General features: G+C 34.9%; 1 protein-coding gene across 8 annotated transcripts in view; it reads right to left on the reverse strand.

Annotated features, from left to right (window-relative positions):
- Positions 1 to 343: 343 nt before the first annotated feature.
- ATP2B2 (ATPase plasma membrane Ca2+ transporting 2) overlaps positions 344 to 27634 on the reverse strand; it is a 252133-nt gene continuing 224842 nt past the window's right edge. For 5 of the 8 annotated variants that reach the window (XM_042823423.1, XM_042823425.1, XM_042823421.1 and 2 more), the window contains exons 20-23: positions 26112 to 26323; positions 23471 to 23578; positions 20487 to 20669; positions 344 to 3972 (exon numbers count right to left, since the gene is read on the reverse strand). In XM_042823423.1, the coding sequence (XP_042679357.1) occupies positions 3661 to 3972; positions 20487 to 20669; positions 23471 to 23578; positions 26112 to 26323 (815 nt within the window). In that variant the 3' untranslated portion in view covers positions 344 to 3660. Of the gene's footprint in view, positions 3973 to 8196; positions 8253 to 13969; positions 14142 to 20486; positions 20670 to 23470; positions 23579 to 26111; positions 26324 to 27634 lie in introns of all 8 variants that reach the window. The other 3 variants (XM_042823427.1, XM_042823429.1, XM_042823426.1) reach the window with 3 other exon arrangements.

The following is a 27634-nucleotide window of genomic DNA, read 5'->3' on the forward strand; positions in this document are numbered from 1 at the left end:
AATGGCAGGGCCTTCATTTGTCTTATCTTCATCACCTGTCTTATTCTGTACTTACTCATTTCAGCTAAGTTCACTACAGCATTCACATCAGCCATTCCCACCACAGTGCACCACCACAGCTTTGTTTCACTGACTCCAAGTCAGGTACAAAAGCACTGTGGGCTGACTTAGCAACTGGGTGTCAGGAAAGCCTATGGGAGCCAATGCAACCTCTGAGTGGTAAGCAGGCTTCATAGTGCCAATCCAGAACAGGTACATACATGTTTACATTGTGCCAGTGGGAATCCAAAGCTGGATTTAATAACTTCAGGTGACAACAAAGAAAGCTGTTACGTTCAGACCATTATTGTTCATGCTGCTTTGTGAATTTATTTCTTTAAATTTTCCACTTGTGCTCCTGCCAAGAGAGATCTATAAGACAGTAAGCAGCAAGAGTAAAACTTTATCATTTTGTTTCAAACTATAAAATAATTTACATCACATATTTTACTTACTTTTGTCTTTTTTTTTTTGTTGTTTTTTTTTTGTTTTGAAACCACAAACATTCCAGCATCACACTGTAGGAATAAGAATAACAATAGAAAGCATAACCTTTTGCATAGTATTAAATGAACAGACAGAGTAAGTTCTTTATTTACAATTATTGTCTAGATAAAAAAATTCATAAAAACAGATGAATGAACATATATTAATAACCCCTAGTGGGATGGATTGCCAATGTACCACTGTATTGTTGTCCACAAATCTCATGCTGCTAAGTACAGTACGTTGAGAGCGAGCATTTATATATTGCAGGGAATTTAACAAACTGATCATTTTGGTTTTTGATCCATTGTTCCCATCACAGAGAGGTCAAGCAATAAAAGAAAGGAATTGTGATGCACGACTTGTAGTTGAAAGGTCATAGCTATTCTGCTTTAAAAAAAATCTATCATTTATCATATACATAAAGCACAGTCTCTGCTCACAAAAGCCCAAGTTATCTATGCATCTCAGTTTATATATGTTTTACTATATATACACAGAATGCAGTGTTCATTTTCTTAACAGTTTTCAAGTCTGCAAATGGTACTTTAGGGAGGGATACTCCTACAGGAAAATTTAAAAAAAAATGAAACCAAGAAAAAATATGAAGTTTGAAAATAAAAAGGCAAACAGTCAGTGTTAAGATGCTGAAAACAAGTTGTTCCAGTATTAATAACTTTTGTAGATGTTCAAGTCCAAAGCTAGAGGCTTCCCTGTAAATAGATAACACTTTTTTTGTTTTTTTCTTCTGAATATGATATCCCAAATAGGCCATAGAAACCCAATACATGTTATACAAAGGTAAGTCACCGTATTTACAAAGCGAAGAACAATCCTGACTGAGTTTCAATCACTTTGTTGCTAGGAATTAGCTAAAATAATAATGCTTCCATGCTAGCTTTTTACTGTTAAGAAACGGGTAACACTATCTGCTGAAAACATTTGTATACACCTCCCACGACCTGTTCTGCTGTTGAATGAAAAGTTTGGATCAGATAGCGAACTACGAGTTTGAGCCAAAAACATTCAAGCTTCTACACAAGAGTCCGGAAGCTGGCAATTCAAGCTGATTTGAGCTTTACCTGGCTGAATAGTCTTGATGCACCCTGAAAATGTTTTAGTCAGTTCAGTCTGCAGTTTGGCCATGAGTCTAATCCCGTTTAGGAGAGTTCTGGCTTGGTTTAGTTCTTGTGACTGCAGAGATGCACCATGTTATTAGCCAACCTTAAGACAATCAGTAATACCTTAACAAATCAATTTGTCAAGCTAGTTTGAGAGTTTTTCAATACATCTGGCATAATCAGTGGTGTAATTCAAAATATCTTTTGCACTGTACAATTATGGAAAAGATTATATGCTGAAAAGTCTCCAAGCAAACTTTATATTAAATACAAAAATTATTTATGAAAAATCTGTGATCCACAAAGTGCTTAGCGTTCAAGTGGTTGACATAGCAATTATATAAGCTCATAAATTTTAAGTTATTAGGGCTGTTACCATCTTGAAAAATATTTTTCACCCTCCTTACTGCAGGTTTTCACAGTAGCTTTCTTTGTAGAAAGCTCAAGGTAAAACTGTACTGTGTTACAGTATACTTTGTGACTACAGGAAGACAAGCTTCTTTAAAAATAAAATCACACAAAGAATATCTCAATATACAGTTAATATCGTTTCATTCAGATCTAATAGTGCAGAAATGATATTTTCCATTAAAAAAAAAAATCAAAGCAACAACCTACAGTGATTTTCATCCAAAATGCCAACAGCCTGTACTTCATAAGTAATAAAGAAATAAATGCCTATATTACTAACTGAAAAGAATTAACACAATATGTCACAATATTTAAACATTAGTTTGATCTCCATATAGACAAACCAGATATAACTTATTTTAAATCTGTTATTTATAAACTCAACTCAGTTTCACATGTTATCTGTCTAAAAATATTTTTTGGAAGCCATTGCCATATGTTTCAAGAATGAAATAGCTTCCATTTTCAAATGTTGCACCAAAACAAATTCAAGCAGATTATCAGAGGGGAAAAAAAAAAAGAGAGAACCTGATCATTCTGATTTTTATTTGAAACAAAGGAAGCCTGTTTTACCTCCCTGTATATAGGATCACAATGCTACATCCAATGTGTTATTATATTTTGGCTTCTTTCGTTATTTACTAGCAATATCTACAATATTTAACCAAAAAAAAAAAAAAAAAAAAAAAAAAAAAAAAAGAAAAACCCAAAACAACAACAAAAAAACAGGCAGAAATCAGAATGCAGTTGCAATAAAATATCCAGGGTGCGATATTACAGACTTTTCAATGAGCTGAGCTGAGCCATTTTTATACTACTTCGGCAGGAAGTGCTTTCTTAACCCTACAAATAGTTAAGGATATTATCTACAGGTTTGTAAACAAATTACATTCTTTTTTAGGACATAAATAAGTTAAAATAGTCAGAGCAATTTGAGCAGAAACAAGGCAACATGCCAACAAAGAAACTTTATATATATATAACTGTATATATATATATAGATATATACATATATATAATTAATTATGTATATACTTATATGTATATATCTCTATATATAGTCTCATAAATGTTTAAGTTCCTCTGTCCAACTGGTGCAAATCTACTGTGCAAGTTAAGCTTTGCAACTTCAAAAAAGTTCTTTAAATTAATCTATACAATTGAGTCCATGCCACACAAGCATTTCAAAAAACTCACAGACCAGTGAATTGGATAAATAGCCGCAGAAAGAAGTCCTCTGCAGTTCCTGCTTAAGGAGGAAAAAATAAAAATAAAAATTAAAAAAAGGAAGAAAAAGAAAGAAAGAAGGGCCAGAAGTGTACAGTACATTCATGCAGGATTTTTTTTTGTTTGTTTTGTTTTCTGGAAGGGAACAAGAGGGGGGTATGTAAATCAGCCATTCATTCTTTCCCCAAAACCATTGTGATTAACAATTCATTCACTTGTCTCAGAGTGAATAAGAGTTCAAACAGCTTTTCAGCCAGCAATGTTTTTTAATATATATATTTATAGATTTCGGTTGCTGTGGTTGTTTATTTTATTTTATTTTACTTTAATTATTATTATTATAATTATTTTTTTTTTTTTGCAGTGACCTTTTCAGCTAAAGTGATGTCTCCAGGCTATGTATTGGGCTTCCTGGACTAGAAGAGGTAGCTGATTTACTTGTGTCAGTTGTAAGATTTATTCCACTGTCGATAGCACTGTTGTTCTTGTTCAGTGAAGACGGTGGACTTGAGTTTTTCTTGAGAGCAGGGTCTTCTTCTAGGTCTGTGTCATCAATGAGTGGGATGTGGGGCTGGGAATCTTCTATCCTAAACTCAGGATGAGTCATAAAGTTGTGAATAGAGGTTCTAGATTCTGGTTTTTCTAAACCTTCATAGAGAGAGCTACGGAATGCCTTCACGACGCGGATCTAGGGGGAGAAAAGGAAAGAGGTGTCAGAGCTCACACCTTTAAGGGACCAAAATGTGTTAGAGAATACTTTGTGAAAAATGTAGCATATGGTTAGGGCAGTGCAGGCAGCTGAAGTCCATAGTCTCTGGATGTTATATGCATAAACGAGTGGCTCAGTAATGTGCATTTTGAATATCTGTATCAACTGCAATATTAAAATAAATCAAGTTTAAAGCCATCAAAGAACTGATGGGAAGTACTGGTTAAAGAAAGCGAACGTCCACTCGTGTGGTACATCCCTAGTAAAAGACAAGCCATGTTAATTGTAATGCAAATGTAAAATCATGCATGTTGATAGTTTTGCAGTGAGTAAGTAGGAAGGCTTTTTTATTTAAAAAAAGTCTCTTTTGTTTTGTTATAAAACATTACATGTAACAAATCACACTCCACAAACAGAAAAGCACAGAACACAGACACAGTTGGATGGGTACGTATGAGACACACAGGAGCCAAGTGTGAAAATTATAAGTAATACCAATGTTTCAAAGCAAAATCTAAATGAATGCAGCCAAGAGCACAAAAAGCCAAGCAGACAAAATACTAAGCATAATCATGCTACCACAGGGAAAAAAAAAATCACAGTTACCACAGAGATAACTTGCACACAACAACTACACTTGGAAGCCTGGATAATGTGAACATTGTATTGTTGAACCAACTTTTTTTTTTCCTTCATGCATATGTGAGGTAAACACTCGAGTATAGACCCACTGTTCTAGCCATTTAACTTTTTAATATATAGAAAACATAATAAAGTAATGTATTGATTGTTGGGTTGAATTGAATTGCGTTGTTAAACAGCAAGCTCTTTCATTTTCTGTGTCTCAGTCGCAATACTCTTTGTAAAGTTAAAAGCTGAAAGTGACACAATTGATGCCATATATGCAGTCTTTAAACTAGGTCAGCAGACTTCTGCCAGGATAAATGTAATGTTGTTAACCACCTGACAATAAGAACACAGGTGAAAATAAACTATGAGGCTCAGCCCATTAGACTGTGAACAACAGTGCAAATTGCTTTCTCGGTAAGAAATGAAAGGAGCAGTGAGGGGCATGGCAGAGTGGGGACACTAGTGCTCTGTGGGTGGGCAAAGGGAGGGATGCAGTCCGTATCCCAGTGACCTACAGTTCTGAAGAGACGTGAAGGGTTGTGCTATGTGTTACTACTGAAAAAACATAACTGCTTGGAAAGGAGTGGGGGGGCAGAGAGGAAAAAACAGAATGGCAAAAACGTGATCTGTTGGCAAATGTTTTATGACTAAGTATGAGTTCTATCCTTCTACTTCCATGTAGTTCATGAGTGAATTTTTAGCATTTCTTAAAGGGAAAACCAAAACACAGGCAGAGGCAGAAAAGGTGCAAGCAGGCATTGTGAAAGCTTTTCCAAGCACATTTGAAATGGTTGGTGGTAGGTATGTGTGTCATTTTACATGTGGATATGCTGCACATTATTGGTTGGTTTAATATGTCACTAATTCGTATAGTTTTATTTTCCCCTTAAATGAGCAGATCGGTTTAATAGTTACAGGCTCACATTGTTACAGCTGCAGGATCAGGCTGACCAAGTTGTACAGAATATCAGCAGATTTGAGAAAGAGGCTGACTTATAGTTTGATCTTTGAACTCTGTCCTTTGTTTTCTTTACATATGAATGTTCATCATCTTTCAAAAATCCTAAGCCACCTTCAAATGCATGGCCTTTGGTGAGTCCAAATAAATCCCTTTCTCTGTATAAATGCATTTGGTAGGATAGGGCACAATACAAAAAGCAGGTTCACGTGACTACTTATGTTCCAAATAGGAAAACTAACACGGTAGAGAATAGCCTGTGCAGGTCTGGGATAGATTTCAGGAGGTTGGCAGGTGCAAGATAAGAGGGGCATAGAAGAGCAAGGTTTGTGCAGTGCTATCTACAGTGTACATAACATCTGTTTGAGAGAGCACCTGGAATTACAATCGGGGCTTTATGCAAGTTGAACCACTTTGAGTCATGCTCTGCTCTGTGATGGTTCTGTAGTGAACCAACAGGAGATTAATTTGCATTACTAAATATATAGGATTTGAACTCTTATTTCTATGAGTTGACATACTAATTCCCTCATTACCTAGACCTTTCTGTCTTCTATTTGAAAGTGCAAAGTAGTTTGTCTAAACAATGATAAGATAATATGTTTGCCAAAGCAATCTTTGAGGCATTACCACGTTGCCCTATTTGAAATCAGGGAACTGCTCTGTGAAATGCCCACTTTATAATATGGGCTGATGCAGGGGTATTTTCTGCAAAGCTACCTATTATTTCTGCTCTCTGGATAAAAATAGCAATCATCTCATTCAGTTGCAGCTTTTCACCATATCTGATTAAACAGAATCCTTAATTCTCTTGAATATCTCCACATTTTATTACATAGATTTAGGTTCTATTTGCCAGCTAGATTCTTTTAAATAAAAGTACATTAAATTTTCACTTTAAAAATACAGGCTTGGATTATTATGTTACACTGGTGGAGATTTTGTCGGATTCAATAAAAGTAAAGCTTTTCTTCAGGCCACAAAGGCCGTAGGTTTAAGCCTTTGCAGGCTAGCAAGTGAGGAATTTAGTTTCATACAGTGAGACTGCAAGTTCTGCAGTAAGAAACAACCACTGAAGCCACTGGTAGTCTGCTTAATAAAACTGCAGAAGCTGACTCAGAAAATGATACTATAGGGCAAGTATGGATTTTAATTGTGCATCTATACTGCATTTACTTCCAAGACTTGGAATCTAATTTACATTTAATACCAAGCTTTCAGTCAATCTAAGTAGCTTGCTGGTATCACACGTAGCTGGGGGAAAGCTACAGAATCAGACTGTGTTTGAAAACAAGGTGAATGAAAACCTGCCCACCATGGCTTGAATTCAGTACTCTGCTGGGACTGCTGAAGAACCACTGAAAGAAAAGACTACAGCAACATCTTTTGCTTAGACTAGATGTGTTTACACAGCAGTCTGAAGACACATAATTTCAGAATGTATGATCAGCTAGCAGTTGCATCACTTTGTGTGGAGATGTTGTGGGAACATTTAGACATGATGGGCAAAGATTCTATATGCTCATAGTGATTTTTTGGTAAAATATAATAGTTTAAAACTTTTTTATAACTACTGATATGTAAGTAACCGATCTGCTGAATGCAGCTGTAACATAAGTGCAAAATTTGGGCAAATCCCTGAAGCTGAGATTATATAAAGCTAGTTAGTTTTCTTCTCTCAGGATCTGTAGAAAATTGCCTTCTTAACATCTCTCTACAGTTTTAGAGTGGTGTAGAGGTTTTTCCATACATATTCGGGGTTTGCCACCTTGAATACAAAGTTGGCATTTTAATTCAAATGCAGTAACAATACCCTATTTAAGCTAAGAACTGAAAAGATACTGCTTACCCAGAGTTACATGGCCCAACAGCAACAAATTCTGTTAATCCATGCTTAATGAAGTTCACGGTTATTTGAAGTAATATCTAATGTTGAAATGTTTAGAGGCTCTACTGAAGCAAAGCCCACATAGTGTGATAATTTTTTTTTTAAAGATATATTATAGCTGATGAACTTCAAAAAATGTTATGGTTGTACAGCATGTAAAAGCAGGGACATACCCATGATGGATAGAACCGAGAACATGTTTTTTATGAACTATGTGAAGCTCATGTAAATGAGGTTTCTTTATGATGCTGACAATGCCAAGGGAAGACAAACAGTGTGATACAGCTCCCTTTTCTCACAGTAATGGAGACAACAGAAAAAAATGAACTGCTTTTAAACAAAAGACTGTGGGAACAACAATTCAGGACATTTTTGACATGGCTCTAAGTTTCCACTTCTTTCTTCTCTGTAGCTGTAACAGAAAAAACTTGAGTTTCATCCCACCTTGACAGTTATACTTATTATACTGCATTAGGCAAGAAAAATAAAGGAAATAGAAATTTAGATACTACATTTTTTTCCCCATCAGAAGAAAAGATGAAGTTCAGAATCTCGCTCTTAAATACAACAATATAGGCAAAATACACAAAGCCTCTTTATCATCTGCACATCTGTTATGGTTGGTAGCATGTGGGCTTATACTCGAATGTTTACCTGGCTTCTTATAAGCCAAGTATCTTGAGTTTGGTTCACATTCATTTCAGGCTCAAGGTTAAAGACTCACAACCTCTTTTTATTTCACTCTCTCCTGCTGAACCCTTTTGTCCAATGTTCTCTAGCCCTCTGGGAAAACAAACACATTTAATATTCAGACAGTAGAGAGTAGGGCACTGCAAAAGCAAATAAATTCTATACTGAAAGATCAGTAAGGTGATTAGTATAAAATTGTAAACAAGATGTCAATTTTGCAAAGAGATGCCAACTCTTACATGTAACTGATACTATTCTATATCAATAGTATAATTATACGAATTAGAGAAAGTTTGGTCAAGTACTTTGGGATATGTGAAGCTTGGAGATACAAGGCATATCTTCAGTGTGTTTGTTCCTGTTTATTTTTGAATCCCCTGAGTTTAAAGTGTATCAGATTGGATTAGATATCACAGGAAAAGATAATATGGGATAATATATATGGGAGTCACGTGTATGCATGACTAGGATGTTCTGGATATTCTCTTTCTACATAAATATGCCATAGTTCCAGTAAGCACTGCTGAAAAGTCAAACCACACATAGCAAGGGCAGAATATAATAACCACATCATCCATGAAAACCTCAAGTCTGATCCTCATTTCACAAAGTTTCACGTCTGTTACTCCACTGAATTTTATAGCATGAGATCAGAAGTGTGTCTTCCACTTTCTTAGCATATCTCCTTTATTACAGAATTGTTCCAGATTTTTGGAGCCTAACAGGTTTTTATCAGATTTGCCAAAGCTTAAATATAAAATGCAATCTTTTTAAAGAAAAGATTTCTCTGTTATGAGTCTATATCTTCTTGCCACAGTGCATCTCCAGTTGAGGACTGGACTTTATATTTAGACTTAAAACACAGTTATTTTCCTGAAGGAAGGATACACAGCAGTCAGTTAAGATTTTGGACATCCCAGTGGACTGGAGCAATCTTTGTGATAACCAGCGGAAACTTGCAAGTTCTACCATGATATTTCTGCCTCTGTCAGACAACAGATTAATAATGTCCCTAAATGCTGAAACTTTTATAAACATCACTTTAGCTGTAGGTTTCATTTTCTACTTGCTCCATTTCCTCAGGTGACCATGTTGCTCTGGAAGACATATGGCAGTTTCAGTCAGGCTGGTTTGCCCACCAACTTAACCATCTGTGATCTGAATTTAGACCACTATTGGACAGTAAATTTGCTTTACATTTATTAAATTAGATGTTTTTCATGAAAAAAAAAAAGCTCCCATTTGTCTTCATGAGAAAATTTGATCCAAACAAAGAACCTCTTGAGTTTCAGTTGTAATGGCTGTCCAGCTCAATCATTACATTTATAGGAAACTAAATAAGTAAGAAATAATAGATGAGAAAAGGCTGCTGAACAGTGATAATTTCTCAGTACAAGAGTATCTGATTTTCATGCACAACAGATCACAAAAAGCTAAGCCAAACTCTCCCTTTGAAAATCTTTATTAATAAAAATGTCATACTAAGCGCTAGAATCAAGATTTCTGAATGTTCTGTGATGAAGTTTCTGGCATAATTTGCAGATTTTAATGCCCGTTCTTGAGGCAAGAGCAGCAGACCAAAAGCTTCCACCTGAAGTTATTGCTTCTTGGTGAGTCTGAGCAATTTCAGGTACTTGCAAATTAAAGCGACAATGAAAAACACCTTGGATCAGCCACTTCTAAGAAATGGAGACCCCAGCCTTTATAATGCTATGCTTTTTTTCCAGTTACTTTTTCTTCTTGGCTGGAAAACACTTAAAAATAAATTTTCAAAAAAGAAGTCTGTGTGATGGAAAACACTAAGAATATTTTGTGATAATTTGGAAAAGATTTTAATTGCCTGCTAGAAACTCCTGAGTCATCACTGCATCTGTGTGTTTGTCTGTCATCTGTACAAGTGGCTTGTTTGATGCCACTGCTGCTAATGTTAATATTGCAAAAAGTTTGATTCAGTGAAATATCCACTTCTAAAAATCTCAGCCAAATATGATAGCCTTCAATGGAACAAATCCAAAGGAACCCAAAGGCACAAAAACTGCAGCAGGCTTATGGTGTGGGAGGCTGCTTGTTGGTGTAGTTTTTCTTTTGATTGTTTTTCCCCAGATGTATCCTATAGCTAACAATATTTCTGTTTTATATAAACTTTAAAGAAAGAGTTTTTTGTATGTTTTTTTTTGTTTGTTTCCTGTAAAGAGATCTGCAGCTTCTTCCACTTAGGAACATTATTAACTATATTGTCTATATGGGAACGGAGGGAAGAACAAAGAGCATTGACAAATTTTAAACCATATTTTCTTGAAGGAATTGCCTATTGAAAATACAAACAGCATTTGACAACTAGGTAAAAATAGATAAAGAATAACTTGTTTACTTTGTGTACAGTTAGATCCTCTGCCTAATTAAGCCATGAACTAGCAAAGGTTTTAAGCATATACCTGATTTTACATATAAGCTGACCTTTGGTGTTCTAAATTCTGAGCTTCTAAAATAAAAAAAAAAAACAGTCATTGCTCCACATCATCTGATTTTGCTTCCTCAAAATAAAAAGTAGAAGGAAATACACGTTCTTATATTCAGCAATTTTACTTTCAATCCTCAAGAGCTGGTAAAGCTTAGCCTGGTATCTAAAACCACTTTTGACACTGTCATGTAACCTGTAACGATGACCTAAGACTGAGTATGTATGTGTGTGTTCATGCATATGATACAGCAAAATCTGAGAAAATGGCCATGACCACGTTGAATTCAGATTTAATCTCACGTTTTCAATTGCTGTAGTTTAATGGTGTCCATATGAATTACATATTTAGTTTGAACTTGCATAAATCTTCTACTTTTACTAGAGTACATAAAATGCCAGATTTATTTTTGCAAAAGCTTTCACTGTGTTTAAAGCCATAAGGTTTTTTCAGAAGTGATAAGGCATTCATAAGGCAGACTTTATTATAAACTAACACTGACATCCAGAAATACAGGATTTGTTCTCAGCAGAAATACTGAGATCTGAACAATATCAGCTTAACTAGGGAAGTTTTAGTATCACAGTAAGCATTTCTTTGTATACAAATTACTTTCAGTTAAGGCATTCTGCAATCCTATGAAAGATGATGCAGGTAATAGCTTGCTACCTGTTTTACAGCTACTGAAGATAGGCAGCATTTGACAGGGAGCTGTATCTTTACTCATGCAGTAACATTCTGTGTAGTTATTAATAACTTACAAATCTGAATGTTTATTTCAATCAAACATTAGCCTGCCCAGCAACAATAGACAATGACAAGATTTTTGTTTCCAAATTGATATTATAAACTGCAGAAGAAATGATGCAACAAAGTGTTACATTAAAAGGTTATACAAGTAGTAAAGAACTGCATACATGCTCGGTAAAATTAGATTTATATATTTTTATGACAGAGCACCATTTGATGCTCTTATTTCTGCAGAATGTCTGTATTTTGGACACCCAAAATGATAACTGAAGTATCCTTATAGGTGCAGTGTGCTGAGCAGCAGCTCTCTGAAAACGAACAGCATCTCATACTAGCAGCCCTCAAGAATTATGCCCTTTTGTCTTTGCTGTACCTTTAAGGTTTTCCCTTGATGTGTGAGATCCACATATGGAATATTTTAAAAAGTTCCAAGAAAGGCTTCAAAATCAGAGGTACAGTTATCTTATTATTCCTCTCACCCCACAATTTATGTGTAAGTACCCAACAAATCATATTTAGGGTTTTGTTTATTTTGAGCATCTGAGTCCTTCGCTCCATGTTTCAAGCAAGGAGTTGATGTGTAAGCCTATATTTTCTCAGAAAATGCCAATCCCAAAAAGTATTTCAATTAAATTTGGATTCAGAAAATTTCACCAGGTTCTAGAAGAGATTTACAATGGAAGCAGTTTGGGAATAAACCTTTTCTTTTTCACTGTCATTGAATTTGTGTTATTGTATTAATAAGTCAAAACATTCCCTAAGGATTATAATTTGAAGGAAACATCAATTTAATAGTGAAAAATCATTACATTGCAGTAATAAAATTCTAGCAAAATTCCACACAGCAGTTGAGAATCACTTTAAAAGCATCAATCTGTACTTACTCTCTGCAGTGGAGATGCATATCCCTGTATAGCTCAATAATTCAGTCTTTTTTTTTCCCTGCAGAAATGTTTTATTTTCTCAAATAGCAAACACCATAGCAGACTACACTTCCCTTATTAATTAACTTCAGCTCATAACCTAATAAGTCCTTTCTCAGGATGCACTATTCAATTCTTAGCTGATTTGCTGCATTGGAGAGAAAAGGAAGAAGATAAATTAACTGTTCTATATTTGCTAGATTTATCCTTTCAGACCACTGGCTTCAGGATATTGATGAAACATTTCCCACATCAGAATGAGCTGTTCTCTGCTTTCTGCTCAAATGCAGAAATGTTACTAAAGACTTTCTCCCTGAATGAAAAGCTGGGTTTGTCGGTAGCGTTCTGTGTACAGCTTGGTGTGAAATGAGGCAACTCAGGCTCTGACCTCTCTGTAGGAGGTTGTAGTGCCTGTGGCACAGCAGTAGCATGCAGCCTTTGCTTCACTCGGTCATGCTGCTACCCTGAAATTGTTGATGCTGTTGGAGTAAAAGTCAGGAGGACAAACTTTCACCAAGATAGAAAAAGATAAAAATTTTCTCTAAGAGCAAATCATCAAAGCTAGAGTCTTAATGACTTCTTGGGTTCTTAGCAAAAGTAAAGTTTCTCCTTTGATATTTAATTCCAGCATAGGTTCTAATGCATGTCTAAAATTTCTTTATTCTTGATGTTCAAATACTGAAGAGGTTGCACTCAAACTGAAAGGAAAGGTCAAGCTTCCTTTCCTTCTCCAGGGGCTCTGGAACATTACTTTCCTCTCTCGTCTGCTTTGTCTCTGTCTGCCTTCCCTCTGACCAACTTCTTGCAACAGGCGTATACTATATGATTTTGTAAAGTATGGAAGAACTCTATAAAGTGAGTTCTATACATTTAAATATTTGTTTAATGCTAAACAAAGTTAGATGTCTAAGAGTCTTCCCAGACTAATGAAGATGTTACAGTGAAGTAGTCCTGTCAGAGTTTTTTTTCTGTTCACTCTCTCTTCACTTGATGCTTCACTTACATGTAGAGGAGAGCCGTTTCAAGATTTCAGCATTTAAGAATACAGTTTTTCTAGCAAATTAGTTTATTTTGTTGCACTGATACTGTCCTTTAACTTGCCTGTCTACCTCCTTCCTTAATGCTTATCTCTCGTCAAATTTAGAGGTGCTTTTCTTTCATAATTCACATAAACCATAATCCGTTAGCCTTTCATCATAAGCCAGATTCTTTGTTTCTTTATTCATTCCTGTACCTGTGCCAAGTAGAGTACATATTCACTGAACATGAGTGACCTACATTATACACAGTCTTCCAAATGTAATGATCATTTACCTGATAAGCTGGAGCTGTTTCGTTTGTTTTTTTGTCTAATGTAAGATTTTCACAGTACTTTTTAGAGAATATGTTTTGTAAGCAGTAGAAAAACATAGAATGGCATTAGGAAAATATAACACAGAAACCTCAGAGTCTCCATACACTGGATAAAAACTACTGCTCTAACAGTAAGTTAACATTAACCTGCAGTGAATGATGAAGAGCATCTACTGTACACAAAGTAATCCAGTTACGTGTGTCTGGGTACGTGTAAACTAATATCACATGGCAAAATGGGAGAGTGCAAAGTAGCTCAGTCTCAAATGACTGCTACGTAAGTTGGCATCTCTGTAGATCTGATGCATTAAGAATACACACTCACGCCCAGCCGCAGCAGCAGATGTGCTGGTAGGAGAGGAAAGAGCATTGGATAACGATACGTGACTAGGGCTAGAAATATTGGTTACATCCTGGGTCTGGCTTGTGACGGAGGACTGTCTCCTTAGAGCCCCCTGAAAGGAAGTGCCACTCTTGAAAGTATTGACTACTTCGATCTGTAATGGAGGAAAGAATGAGACAAGTTGCTTAAAGTATGGATACAGTTGCAAAACTAACAGGAATAATAATGAAAAACAATAAATCAATCGTGCACGCAGTTTAATTTCTATGGAAGTAAATACTTTTTTAGAGTCCTTCTTAACGTTTTAAATATGAAATGGTCCAGTTTTTCTGCTGAATAAAATGAAGCAGCTCGATAGGAGGCAATGAAGCTGCATGAGTTCAAACAATTAGCATATTTGAAATAAAAATATTGCAAAATTAAACCATTTTATTTATATGTAAATAAACTGAATAGTTGAATTAGCTAACGTCTACTTCTTCTTACTGAGAATAAAATTGCTTTGCTATTGCTTTTCAGGCATTCTTCCAGGGGGAGGAAAGTTCAGTTATTTAATTTTTGGGGGGGAAGCCTAAAGAAATATTACAAATATTTTGTCTACAATTATTATGCAAATTAATTTTGTCTACAAAAAAAACAAGGTTGTCAGCGTACTAGCTTGATAAAATGGGAAATATTCTGATATTTTACTTTTTTCTATAATGAAAGTTTGTATAAATTAAGCAGTGATAATGAATGATGGTCTATTCTAATTACAGAATAAAATATTAATATTTTATATTTATATGGTGCTTAAAATTAAACACAAAATTGCGCTGAACCGGACCGAATATTTCAGTAAACAGAACGACCAGTTTCTACTTGTCATTTCCATATGCATATTGTAACCCACTGTTAGATGTGTCTTTGCTGAATATCTTCCTTTAGTACTTTTAACCATGAACTCAGAATACAAGTTAAAAAGGAGGTATTTCACGATGTCACCGGCATTACACAATATAAAGCAGGCTCTATATACCCAATGTTTTTAAAGCCAAGGATTGGCAGTAGATAGCAGCTACAAATCCCTAAACAGAATGCCTTCTTTGTTACAATCGTACAACCACAACACAACAAAACAGGAACAGAATCTGTTAGCAGATTTCACCCATCTAGTTGTATGAACAAGCCCAATGTTTCCAGATTTTATCTTGCAACACAGATTTTTTTAAGAGTTACAGCCTAGAAAGTAGTTGGGAAAAGGTAAAGCGGTATATTTATCAAGTTAAATAGCACAAACCTTGGTATAAGCCCTCCTAAATTTTCTAAGTTGAAAGCATTATAATAAATTTGGTAACATTTTCTAGTGCAGCCAGTCTTACTAATAAATACATTCACATGGCTTCATCTCTAACGATACGGATGCGTCCCCCCCATTAGCTTATTCTTTGGAGATCACTGTTTTCCTTTATGTTTTCACAGAAATAACCATGTCAAAGCCAGCTGTAAAAAGAATCAAAGGTTATTGCTTTGATCACCATGCTGTACTTCTGCTAGACAAACATGAAGCAGCCTTGTTCATTGACCCTTTTTTTCTTTTCCAGTAAGACCCCTAAATACAACGTGCGTTTAATGTGCACACTGATGGATGTGCAGTTTAAAGCAGTCATTACAACATTCTGCAGCTTTGCTCTCTGTGTTTTCTGCAGCAGCCTTATTTTGAGCTGTATGTCCAATAAAAAATAAAAAAATAAAAATACAATATGGAATGTGTTGCCATTTGGAACAAGAATACAAGTGAATCAGTGGCATTTTGAAAACAGCATATGGTTCAAAGCACTGGTTATTTATGAAGACATGTTAAATACTTACCTGAAATGCTTACTATACAAAAGCAGAATTACATTAAAGATCCTGGGTTTTCTTTATCTGACATACATAACAGAGCACTCTTCAGAAGAGAACTTCAAGAAAGATTTTGAAAGCACTCACTGAGAGCATGAACTGCTCTGTGGAAGATTAAGGTGGTAGATCCAAAGCCAAAGGGCATTTTGGGATGTATAAAAGCCTTTCCTGTTAACTGAAAGACTCTAGCATAAGAATGAAAAGATAAGGGAAGCTCTGTATTTAATATTTTCTCCAGAGAACAAAAATTCTCTGGTGTGTAATTTAATTTTTCTCCTGAAAAAAAGTTACTACAGATCTTCATGGAGTAAATGCAGAGGAAAAAGATGACAACCATTTTAGAATCCTAAAGGTGGAACATACAGGAATGTATTCTCTCTGAAGTGAATGAAGGAGAAGATCCTGGCCTACTAAGGAGTTTATCTTTCAAAATCAGAAAACAGCAAAGAGTATGCCCAAATAAATAAATAAGTAAACAGTGCATTTTAAAATGAGATGATTTTGTAATTACAGAAGAGTGTATTTATTTAGAACAATTCATATTGCTAAAAATGAGAAAGCAAAGGCTAAGTCCTACATCATAAAATGTTTGAAAAACTTCTAACAGAACAGAGAATGTCATCATGTTTTGATTATAGGCCTTCAGGCAAAGAAAAAAAAGCATACGGTAATTTTTCTCTCTCATTAAATTTTTCTCTTTCTTTAAATTCCATGCTATTTTTGATGTACAAACAGTTAATAAACATGTTAGAGATTAGCAGTTTAAAAAAGAATAAAAATGGATCTTAGCACAGCAGAATGGTCCTGGCAGGATAGGTGTGCCAAAATCTTCTTCTGATCCTTAACATGGAAGAGAGTTTCAGCAAGCTGTTCTGATGTTATTAATGACCTTAGGAGATCAGTAACTCCATCCAAAATTTATTTTATTTGTTTAAGAAGAAATTGGCTTTGCTCAATCTCTGATAAACAGTTTGCTTTAGTATTAGTAAAGCAAAATATACTTTAATTGGCATTAAATAAAACAGTTTCCATTCTAATTATGTGCAATCTTTTTGTAGTAAATACTATATGAAATGAAAAAAAAATGGAAAAAAAAAAAAAAAAGAGGTACTAGCTTTTTATTTAACTATCAAAGCATTTGCTGGGAGTGACTGTCATTGCTGTGGTGTTTGCATTTGCTTGGGAAGGTTTTAGTTCAGAAATGAATGAAAATCTCTATATGGAATATCCAAAGAAAAATATTTTTTTTCCATAGCAGTCTCTAGACACGTTAATTTCTGAAAAAAATTAGAAGTATTTCTGTAGCAATTAAGAAGGTATCTGTATTTATAAAACTATTTTGTCTTGTTTTTTGCTCTCAAAACAGTTTTAATATTTAGTAAGTTTAGAAAGTTTTAATACTTAGTAAGATCCTTTTTTTGGCCACATTAAGTAGATAACACAGACTCTGAATTACAGACTGAAAGAAGCAGAGGGAGGACAGAGCCCTTGTGTTACGAAAATTGAATATATAACCTGAAAAGTTTTCAAACTTCCATATGTAAATGTTTTTTCCTACTGAAATGTGAGCTAACTACAGAAACTTGTCAGTATGCAACTTAAAAAGATGCACTGAACTCGTGGAACTTAGAATGATGAATTCTTGAGAACTGCAAGAAAGAACTGGAAATCACTGCTGAAAACTAGCAGAGAAAAGACCTGTCATTAATGAAATTTGAGACTATTTTTGTATCTTCATGAAGCTTCCGTAATTAGAATGAGCCATGTGTGAAACTTCATGTTACCAGTCTTCTGAGAGTGCTGTGCAGTAATGAAACTCTGCCAATCAGAAGACAGTACGTGTTCATCCAGAGAAGACATAAACTGTAAGACAGTAAAGTACGCAAACGAACAGAAGTAGACAAAATCAGAAATACACAGTCAGTGTCTGTGACTTTGGTGTGTGCATTTTTCATGCACTTTTCTTTCACGTAAATTCATGCACGTGCAGCATGAAATAGAGATGGATCTGGCATCTCAGTGTGAAGAATCAGCAATGGAAATTCTTTCTCTAGTGCCTAGAGAAACCTGTGCTTTGAAAGTGCAATTAAAAAAAAAACAAAAAAACAACAACAACAAAAAAACCCAGGCCAAAGTCTGTATTACTGTAAAGTTTTTGTCAGTTTGGATGAGGTTTTATTGGAAATCTGTTAGTTATCTGTAGGAAAAAGCAAACAAAAACGTTCATAGATTCTTTATAACTTTCTTAGGAGTGAAGGCTTTTGTTGAATGCTGGAGCTGTATGTCCACAACGGTCTGAACAGAGAATAATCCAAAATAAACATCACCCATTACACAGCACAAGTGCATGATGGTTGAGACTGAATTTGTTGAGATTTGAGTCTACAGCTTATTCCTAATCTTAGCTGTCATCCTCTTATATATATAAAGTGAGGGGATGCTCTACCTTCTTTTTTTGCATCTCCAGAAGTGCATTAGACATCAGAGGATTCTTGCAAATCCTCCAGCTCCCCAAGGATGCTACAGACATCCTCATCTTCTTCCATCAACTCTTCTTTAGATGGCTTCCTGGGAAATGTAGTACAAGTGTATGAATTAATTTGGATGGGCCGCAACACACAGCACATCAAAATGCGCTCGAGGTCCATCCAGCAAGGTATCTAATTTGACCTGTACATAGGTTCATCGCTCTGCAGCAGACATCTGAAAACTGCAACTGGAACTCTTTTTGAGTCTCTTGGCCCATTTCCTTTTTCCATTATCATTCCACAGATGTGAAATGTAAATGTAAAAATCAAAGTCACTGAATGAACAAAATGAGAAAAAAAATCACAGAGCCTTTTGGTAGGAGAGGAAGTAGTACATCCTACCAAGGATACATCTACAACTAAGAGCAGAACAGAAACTAAGATGGATGTTAGGAAAGAAACGTAATTAATTTCATTTTGTTTTAAGTAGTGTAAAAGAATAATTTTTCTGTGAATTAAATGGACAAAGATATGCAGAAGAACTAAAAGCTACCTCTCAGACTAGAAAAAGAGCTGAAAGGATGAAATTTTCTTTTTTTCTGTAGTTGTTTACACTCACCACAACCAGAAAGACATCCTGACAGAAATGCCAACAGGCAACACTCCTCCTATAGCCATCAGGAAGAAAAGAATGCACATTTAGAGGTCATCTTTCCAAAATGATCGCCACTACCTGGGCACTGGTTTGTACCTTTTTAAGTAAGAGAACTATGACAATTTGAATTTTCTCTGCTGATGAGTGCTCCTGACTCAAGACAGGAGTCAAGACACATAACCCTAAAGCTGAAGATCCATTTTTAATCATCAGCTGCTCAGGAATTTACCAAAATCCTTAACCTTTCTCTAACAGCAGTTTCCATCCTCCTTCCCTTTTCTTTTTGCTGTGATGCACTGAGTAGACCTGACCATCCTAGCTTCAGTTAACTGCCTTCCCATTTTTCTAAAAGGCATGGCTGCATCTTTTCTCCGGGGAAAAAAAAGTATCCATTTGTATATAGAAAAAGGGAGAAAATACCATTAATCTCAAATTAAGACCAAAATGTCAAACTCAAAATCTTAGATGTAAATATTCTTTAAAAGATTCTTCAAATAATAAGTATTTTCTTAACTATTCACCTCTTACTTTTGTGTAAGTATTATGCAAAACATTCATGGAATCATCTGATATCACGGGGAATACATGTCTTTAAAAGTTGCTCTCTTCTGCAAGCTGTCATAGGTGTTAGAAAGACTAAAGTGCTTTAAAACATGTTACTTCACTGCAAGGGAAAAGGCAAAATAGTTCAAATACTTTTCTAGCATTTTTACTTACTAGGCTAAACTGCACTAAATTTCATAGTGCGGCTCAGTGCAAGTATTTAGTATTTAGTATTTTTACCATTCATCTGAATCCTTTAATTTTGCTTTAAAAAAATCATAGATTTTTGTATTTAGGAAAAGTAGAAAGAAGTAATTCTAAAATAGCACCCAGAGCAGCCAGTGCACACAATTCAGTATTCAGTGGATGCTTAAGCCCTTACTACTTCAAATCCAGAATCAGATTTTTCAAGACCTTAAAGGGAAGACAAATTAATTCCTGTTACATATGAATGTGTATATGTATAAATATCTGTAAATACATGACAGTAACATATTTTATCTTTTTAAAAATCAAGGGATGCTTTACACTTCTGATCCAAATATTTTTCCCTTATTGCATGAGTGGGACCAACAATACATTTTAGGCAAAATAAAATGGCATGTTTTAGAAAGCCTTCGTAACGTTTTGCTAGCAATAGCATAAGGTAGCATTTTCCAAGTAGTACTGTTTTTTCAGCTGCCATCACTGAAGTAGAAAAACACAGTAGAGTCAAAAAAAGGTATTCCTATTTTGAATATTTTTATAATATTTACAGTTCCCACTATACACTCACATTTTAAAGTTCACCTGTTTTACTATTTCACGCAATGCTACTTTGAAAACAGTAAAGCAGTTTCCACGTACCATAGTTCCAGTACAGAAGTGTTCTCTGTGGATTTCTATAACATTAGCTTGTCTTAATCACAGATTACATCTAGAAAATGGGGGCATTTACTTTTTAGCATACCTGGGTTTGGATTCTGTTAAGCCCTCTGAACCAGAGAATTTGTCCACGTCGAAGTTCTCTCTCTGCATGATCAATTTCTTCAACATCTTCATTGAGTTCTTCTTCAGGAACCTCTTCCTTCTCAGTGAGCCGCCCTGCCTCCTTTAAGAACTTTAGCCTACTTGTTGGGATGGTTGCAATGACCTAAAATTACAAAGTGCTGCTGAAAACATCAACATAATTCAATAGCAAAAACAATAAGCTGCTAATTGTAAAAGAATTTTGATATTTTAATGAGATTTTTAATCTTCCAGAAAAGGTTCAGGTTTGCGTATTCATTACGGTACTTTACATTTATACAACTCCATTTTATAAACAATCAGCATTATGTGCATTGCTAAACTGCATTAGAAATACATGGCTGTGGAGCAAGCTGATGGCTGGAAAGAAGCACTGCCCTTCCTCAAAAAAACTAAGGGGGGATGTGGGTATTTGAATGCGATTATTTAAAGGAAACTAAACAAGATTGATACTTTGCAATTAGTGTTTAGGCATTTCTGATGACTGAAAACAGACTAATGGCTGTTAATGTAAGCTGAAAATCAGTTGCATCTCACGTGTGTAAGTCTTTTGACAGCAAAATTGGTTCAGGTATTCCGTTTCCCTTTGATTTGGAAAATCAAAATAGTTTTCTCAGCATGTAACAGAAACAAGGTTTCTAACAATGCACCTCTGAGTATCTTCCTGTTGGACTTTTTGTAGAGTTCTCTCTTACTCTGTCCTCATTGCTAATACATTCAGTTTATGTCAGCCCATTTTCTTATTCAGTTTGGCTATCTACATGGTCATTGGAAGTAATTAATAGAAGAGATGGCTACTGATCTTAAGGAATTGTAAATAGCAAATTAAGAAGGTGTTGAATATGATTACTGTGGATAAATTTCAATGTTGTTATCTTGGGTACTCATTTTTTTCTGATTTCTTGTGTCAGCTTAAATAGAAATACAGATGGCCATTTAAACATGACATTAGCTAGAACATTTTAAATGCTAAAAAAATTCTACTTCAAAATTAACTATTAAACACGTCTAGTAAAAAAAAAAACTGCTTTCTTTTTTTTTTTTCTTTTGTTTCAGCAGTGAGCAGTCACTGAAGCCTAGATGTGTGGATAAAAATGGAGTCAGCTGGAAGAGAAAAGAATAAGCAGATAAGAAACTACAGCTCTCGATCATTCGACAGCCATGGAAGTTGCTGTCTGATGGATGAAAGTCTTACTCAGTTTGTCATACTGATTTTTGCAGCTGTCAAGCATGTAGTATTGTCCAGATCACATAAGCCACAGCACAGACTAAGCTAAGTTATTCTGAAAGTAAGAGTGTTGAAGGTACTCCATAGAGCTGACAGTTGGAGGAAAATGCATGAAGAGGCACCATATATTTTCAGGATGAGAACATACTGTTGATTCTGCTGATGGTCTCCTTGAACTTTGTATACCACAACTACTTTTATTACATCACTGTTAAAGACAGATAAAGAAATGTCCAAAGCTATGAAACCTTTTAAAATGTACTTTGTGCTGGAAAACCTGAAGAGCTTGAAAAAAGAAATTATCATGACACAAGCAAAGACAGAGCAGGAGTGAAAAAATAAAAGGTAAGTGCTCGTCATTGCAGTACTTACTGAAACTGCTACAGCTTCCCAGCTTTCAAAAAATCTGATGCCAGTACTCTATAGAGAGAGGCTACTTGATATCTGATGAAACTGATGTGGATGAAGGGCTTGCAAGACAGCATTTATATAAACAACTATATTTGGTATTGATTGTGTGATAGAACATAGCTCTCCTTTTTCTCCCCACGTAACTTAATAACTCAAATTTCACCTTCAGATAGTAACTACATTAGCACAATGTAATAATGGTGATTTTCAGCAAAATGTGTATTAAAAGCTGTTCTAATTGAGCTTATTTTTCAAAAAAAATCAAAGGTCCAGCTGTCCAAAAAGCTTATGTAGTAATTTTTTTCCCATAATACATCAGTTTTGAAAGCTAGAATTTACTCATTACAATTCAATCAAATCAATTCTGTATTCAACTGCATCAGCAATTTCTTGCTTGGCAAATGAGCAGATCAGTATGCATCTTCATATCTGAGAAGCAAAATGTTAATATTTTTTGCACTTCTTAAGATGTGTCAGGTAGCACCCACTTAAAGACATTAAAAGTATATTCAAAGATTAAAAAAAAAAAAACTACTAGTATTTGTAATCCAATTTTATATATAAAATGTAATACTTTAAGAAAACTAGTTGTAACTGTACTATGACAGCTAATCATGTAACTTAATTATCACATGGACACTTGTTTTTACTTGTATATATAACCTGGTATCACCTAATGATGATACAGGTGTTAGCAGAATTCATAAATGATGTGAATTAATCTGCACTTTTCTGCAACTATGCTAGGAAAAATTTCCTTTTTCTGCCACCTCTTCCTCTGTCCTTTGCACACAAAAGTAGGATTGCTGCAGGCGTATATTAAAGGCACTAGGCTTGGTCTTATGCAAGTTACAATGTGTGGTTTGACATAGCACTGGAATGTCTTTCCACTTTCAAAAATTTGTCATGGCCAAACAGACATTGCTTTGGGTACTCTATAAGAAGCTTATAGTGCATTTGCTATATGGTTTTATGTTTATATGTTGTGAATCAAATGTCTTTCACACAGAGCACTGAGGATGATAGCATAGATTTTTCTGATAGCATACCCTGCTTAGGGAAAGAAAAGATATGAAAATTAACAGGAATGAAAAGTAAAAGTGGGATAAAATGATCGAAGTAGTTAGGGAGCTATTTGTATTTCAGCATGTGGGAAATATGATGTTCTGAGAAGGAAACAGGATAGTAGGGTCATGAACTGCTTTTTTGTGTGACTTGTGGCAAAAAATTGGTCTTTGACTGGTTTATAAAAACAAAAGATATTTTGCATGTTCCTAGATGCTTACCTGACCCCATACAAGTTCTCCTAATCCAATAAATACACACCACATCCACTGATCAAGCTGCAGGGGAGAACAGCTAAATGGTTTTCCTCCAAACTGGACAATTACTATCTACAAAGAAAAGCAGAGAAGAAATGGGGTAAATAGTTTATTTTGGATGGCAGTTTATTTTGAAATTGCCTCTGCACAAGAAATTTTTCTCTCTGATATTTTATTGTACACTTACAGATGTGTTATCATGATAGACTGACACTGCCAAAATGTAGTTCTGTTGAAGAAAGATGGTGGGAAAATCACACATGAAAAGAACCTATTCATATTATGCAGAAGACACAACCAGCACCCATAGAACCTGAACAAGTTTCTAAGCCTGGTTAGATTGAGAATGTTTTGCTAACTGAAATTCAGATATTACTGTTTTTTGTTAGCAGTACTGCTATGAAATAATGGCCCTTACTACACAATTCAGATATTTAAACTCTCAAAAGCTGCATAACAGTAGTTAAAAGTCATTTGTGTCTTCTAGTAAGTAAACAATGAACAAACAGTGAACACTGACTCTTTCTGTGTGAATTGTAAATATACAGGAAGAAGGAAGGGGGCAAAGAATGGAAGGCAGCGGACAGGAAATGTTTGGAGTAAGGGAAAAGTGGGCAAATAAATGTGAATATAATGCTAAATTTGAAAGAAGTTACAACTTCACATCAAGAATTTTCCAACTGCTCTATGATGGGTATTTCATCTTTTAAACCATCTTCCTTCAATATGAACATCTTTACTCTGAAAGCAGAAAAAAGGGATTAAAGTATAAAAAAAGCTGCTGCTTTTCTGAGGAGAGGAGTGATAATTATCCCCTTATTTCTCAAGCTGCTGTGGAGCTTTCAGAAGAGTTTTCTGACTCTTTGGATGCTATGTTGTAAGAGTCTCCATTTTGTTCCTTTGAAATTTTTGCCAAAGCTGTTGATTTTTTTCAGAGAGGTTTTGGATGAGGACAGTTAGTGTAACTGCTGCGCTCAGAGTTGAAGTGAGCCTCTACTCAGCAGAAAGTACAAAAGGAATAGTAAATCTATGAAAAATACTTTGCTGCTATTTGTACTTACAAAATACTTAATAATTTCTCCTAAAAAATAAATACACACGGAGTATAGTAAGTTTAGGCATGAAATTAAAAACAATTCTGCAATCTCTCACATACATCTAAATAGACCAAGCTGCTGGAGTTAATCAGCTTCTCCTTAGAACAAAATGCTTGGCTCACACAGTCAAATATAACAACACACAGACAAAATAGTAAGTACTATTCTGACATTGCTTCAGCAAACTACATTATTCAAAGTTATATTTCCATAAGAGAAGAAAAAATAGAGTAACCATTTATTGTCCCAAGGAAAGTTACGTGACTTTAAGACTGAAAAGCAAATGAGAGTCACAGCCTGAATAGTCTTAAACCACTATATCCTTTTTGATTCACTGTCAGAGTGCGAATCTGTTGTTGTGAACTGTGTTCTGAAATACTTCTGCTATCAGAAAATCAGGGAGGGAGTAGTAAAATTAGGAAAAGATTCAGAAATGTGGCTAGTAGCTAGATAACACTTTTTCTTTAGCCGCATGAAATTGAGTACAGTAATGACTAAAACTAGGAGAATGTTCTCAAACAATTCCCATGACAAATAATGTAAAGATTTTTCAGGCCTCTCTGGAGGCATTCTGGTTCAGATTAGCAAACCCCTGTTCTTGAGCAGTTGAAGACCATCACAATCAAATTCTGCCTCCATGCAATGGTGTCCTTTCTTTATCCCACACGTAATTTACGTTACGGTTTGTTGCAACACAATATTGCAACAATTTATTTATTGGCTCCCTTTCTGTTTTCAAACTGTCGTTGTCCAGATTGAAATGACTTTATTCTTCTCTTTATTCCTTTCATGAGAAAGGTCCCAAATCTGATGGTTTCCAGGATGCCATTGCAGAATTGGTGCTAATGTCATATAAATAGTTCACGTATATGTCATATGTGTCATAAACATATAAGTAGTTGAATGCAGCAACTGTGAGGTCTGAAAGGTAATGTCAGATTGTGTCAGGTACAGGATAGAAGACAGCAAATGTATGGAGACTAAAGCAGAATGAGGAATTAGAGGTCTTATGAAATAAAAATTACAAATGTTGAGAAAAAGGTCTATTTCTGTAATTATGTTTACATAGGATTGGGACAACAAACTTTTGAGATAGATATGAAGAATTACTACCAAGGAGTAGCACTACTGAGAACCTGAAATAGGATTTGACAGTGACATTTAACCTTAGAAGAATGGATTAATGCTATAGAGTTATTGTAAAATACCATGTTGCTATTGGTTAGTATATTTAATAATATCTTTAAAAAAGTAAACAAACCATGACAGCTATTGTTACATCTTCAGATTAATTTTAGATTTCACTTGGTGATAATGATCAACACTTATGTTGTGTTAGGATGACTACATAACATTTTCCATTATAGACAAACATATTGATCAAGGAAGTATGTTAATCCAGGCGGTTTTATAGTTCCTGTGCCTCCTACATCTTTTAGATTAAACAGGCATAGAAAAAGTCACCTAAATTTCTTTTGAGTAGTATTAAATTTTGACCAAATCATTACCTGAATAGCAAATGTACCCAGTACAATAGTGCAAAAAATAGGATTTCTGAAGATGCCATCAAAGACATTTCTCTCTCCATGGATTTTGCGTGCGTTGATTTCATTGAAAAGCTGCATCATGACAAAAGTGTTGAAGATAATGGTGTAGTGCTCTGAAGGAGGAGAGTGGAGCGGTGCATTTCTCCCACTGTCAATTTTAAACATTTTCTCACCTAGGTATAAGACAAAAGTAAAGGTTTCCACTAGAATACAACAAATGGAGTTTTTTTTTTAATTTCCTCTGTTTGCTTTAGCTTAGTTGCCTGCTTTGCTCTACTTTTTTCTCACCTTACTATCTACAGGCAAAATTCTGCACTCCAGAAAGCAAAAGACATCTAAAGTTCCTGAGCAGAAAGCTTCCCCAGTGATAACTTTTCTCTAATAACTCAATATACCAGCTCACAGTTTTCATAGTATTTTTCCTCTAACCTAGTGGTAAATACTCTAAGTCAATTCCTTCTGATGCAGTAAGCACTGAAGACCCATTGTCAGTATGTTTCCATTTTTGTACCAGAATTAGAAGCAGTCACTCTTCAGCAGTTTTTAACCTATTTGCTAGTACGCTTGCCATGACTCTTGACAAATGTTCATGGATATTAATGATAAAAACACAGGCATTCTTGATTTTAAATAGATTTGATCATCATCATCCTGTTAAATCTGCTCTGAAACACAACATCAGGCATTGCTCTTTATTTTGATAATTTGATTTTCACTTTTAGATCTGACCAATAAAGAGGATAAAATCCTTTACGAGTAATAGTAAAATTGAGATAAGATTTGAAAAAATACCCGATGGACCTCATTTCACATTGACAAAAGTTTACAGATAACACTCAGTTAGGAGTAAGGTATTCATTTGAAGTAAGAATGAGACTTTCATATGAAAGAGTAAATAACGAATGAAATAAAGAGTAAAGGTTATCACACTACAACCCACTTTCATAACAAGTGTTGCAATAATAAAAGCAAATAAATCTTTAACATTTTCTGCTATCCCACTAGTGCTATACGCAGAATTTCTGAAGTAAGAAGCAAAGGTTTCCTGAGGTTCCCCTTTGACGTCATAATTCTGTCAGCTAAGTTGACAGTGATTTATTTTGCCTTGGGATATTTGAGCAGTTCACGTTGGGGTCACTGGGAATAATGAGCATGGTTCTAAAGCAAGAATTTGGCTTATAGCCTTTTGACAGAAAGTATATTATTATATCAAAAAATATATTAGTAACACAATATGAGACCATAAAAGTTGGACTCTGAGAGAGTAGAGATTTTTAAGCAGATAACATATCTCCAAGGAGATCACTAAGGCTTGGAAAACACTCTCCTTAATACATATAAAGGAAAAAATAATGGCAGAAACATTACAGTATTTTATCTTATACACACACAAAAAGTCATTACACCTATTTGCTTTCATTCAGTGCACACACAAACATACGAATAGCTGTAAGAGTGAGAGTACCTATCCTTAAGTCATTTAT

This window comes from Centrocercus urophasianus, unplaced genomic scaffold (assembly GCF_019232065.1).
Source record: "Centrocercus urophasianus isolate 14NV4802_14NV808 unplaced genomic scaffold, USGS_Curo_1.0 seq_22, whole genome shotgun sequence".
NCBI lineage: Eukaryota > Metazoa > Chordata > Aves > Galliformes > Phasianidae > Centrocercus > Centrocercus urophasianus.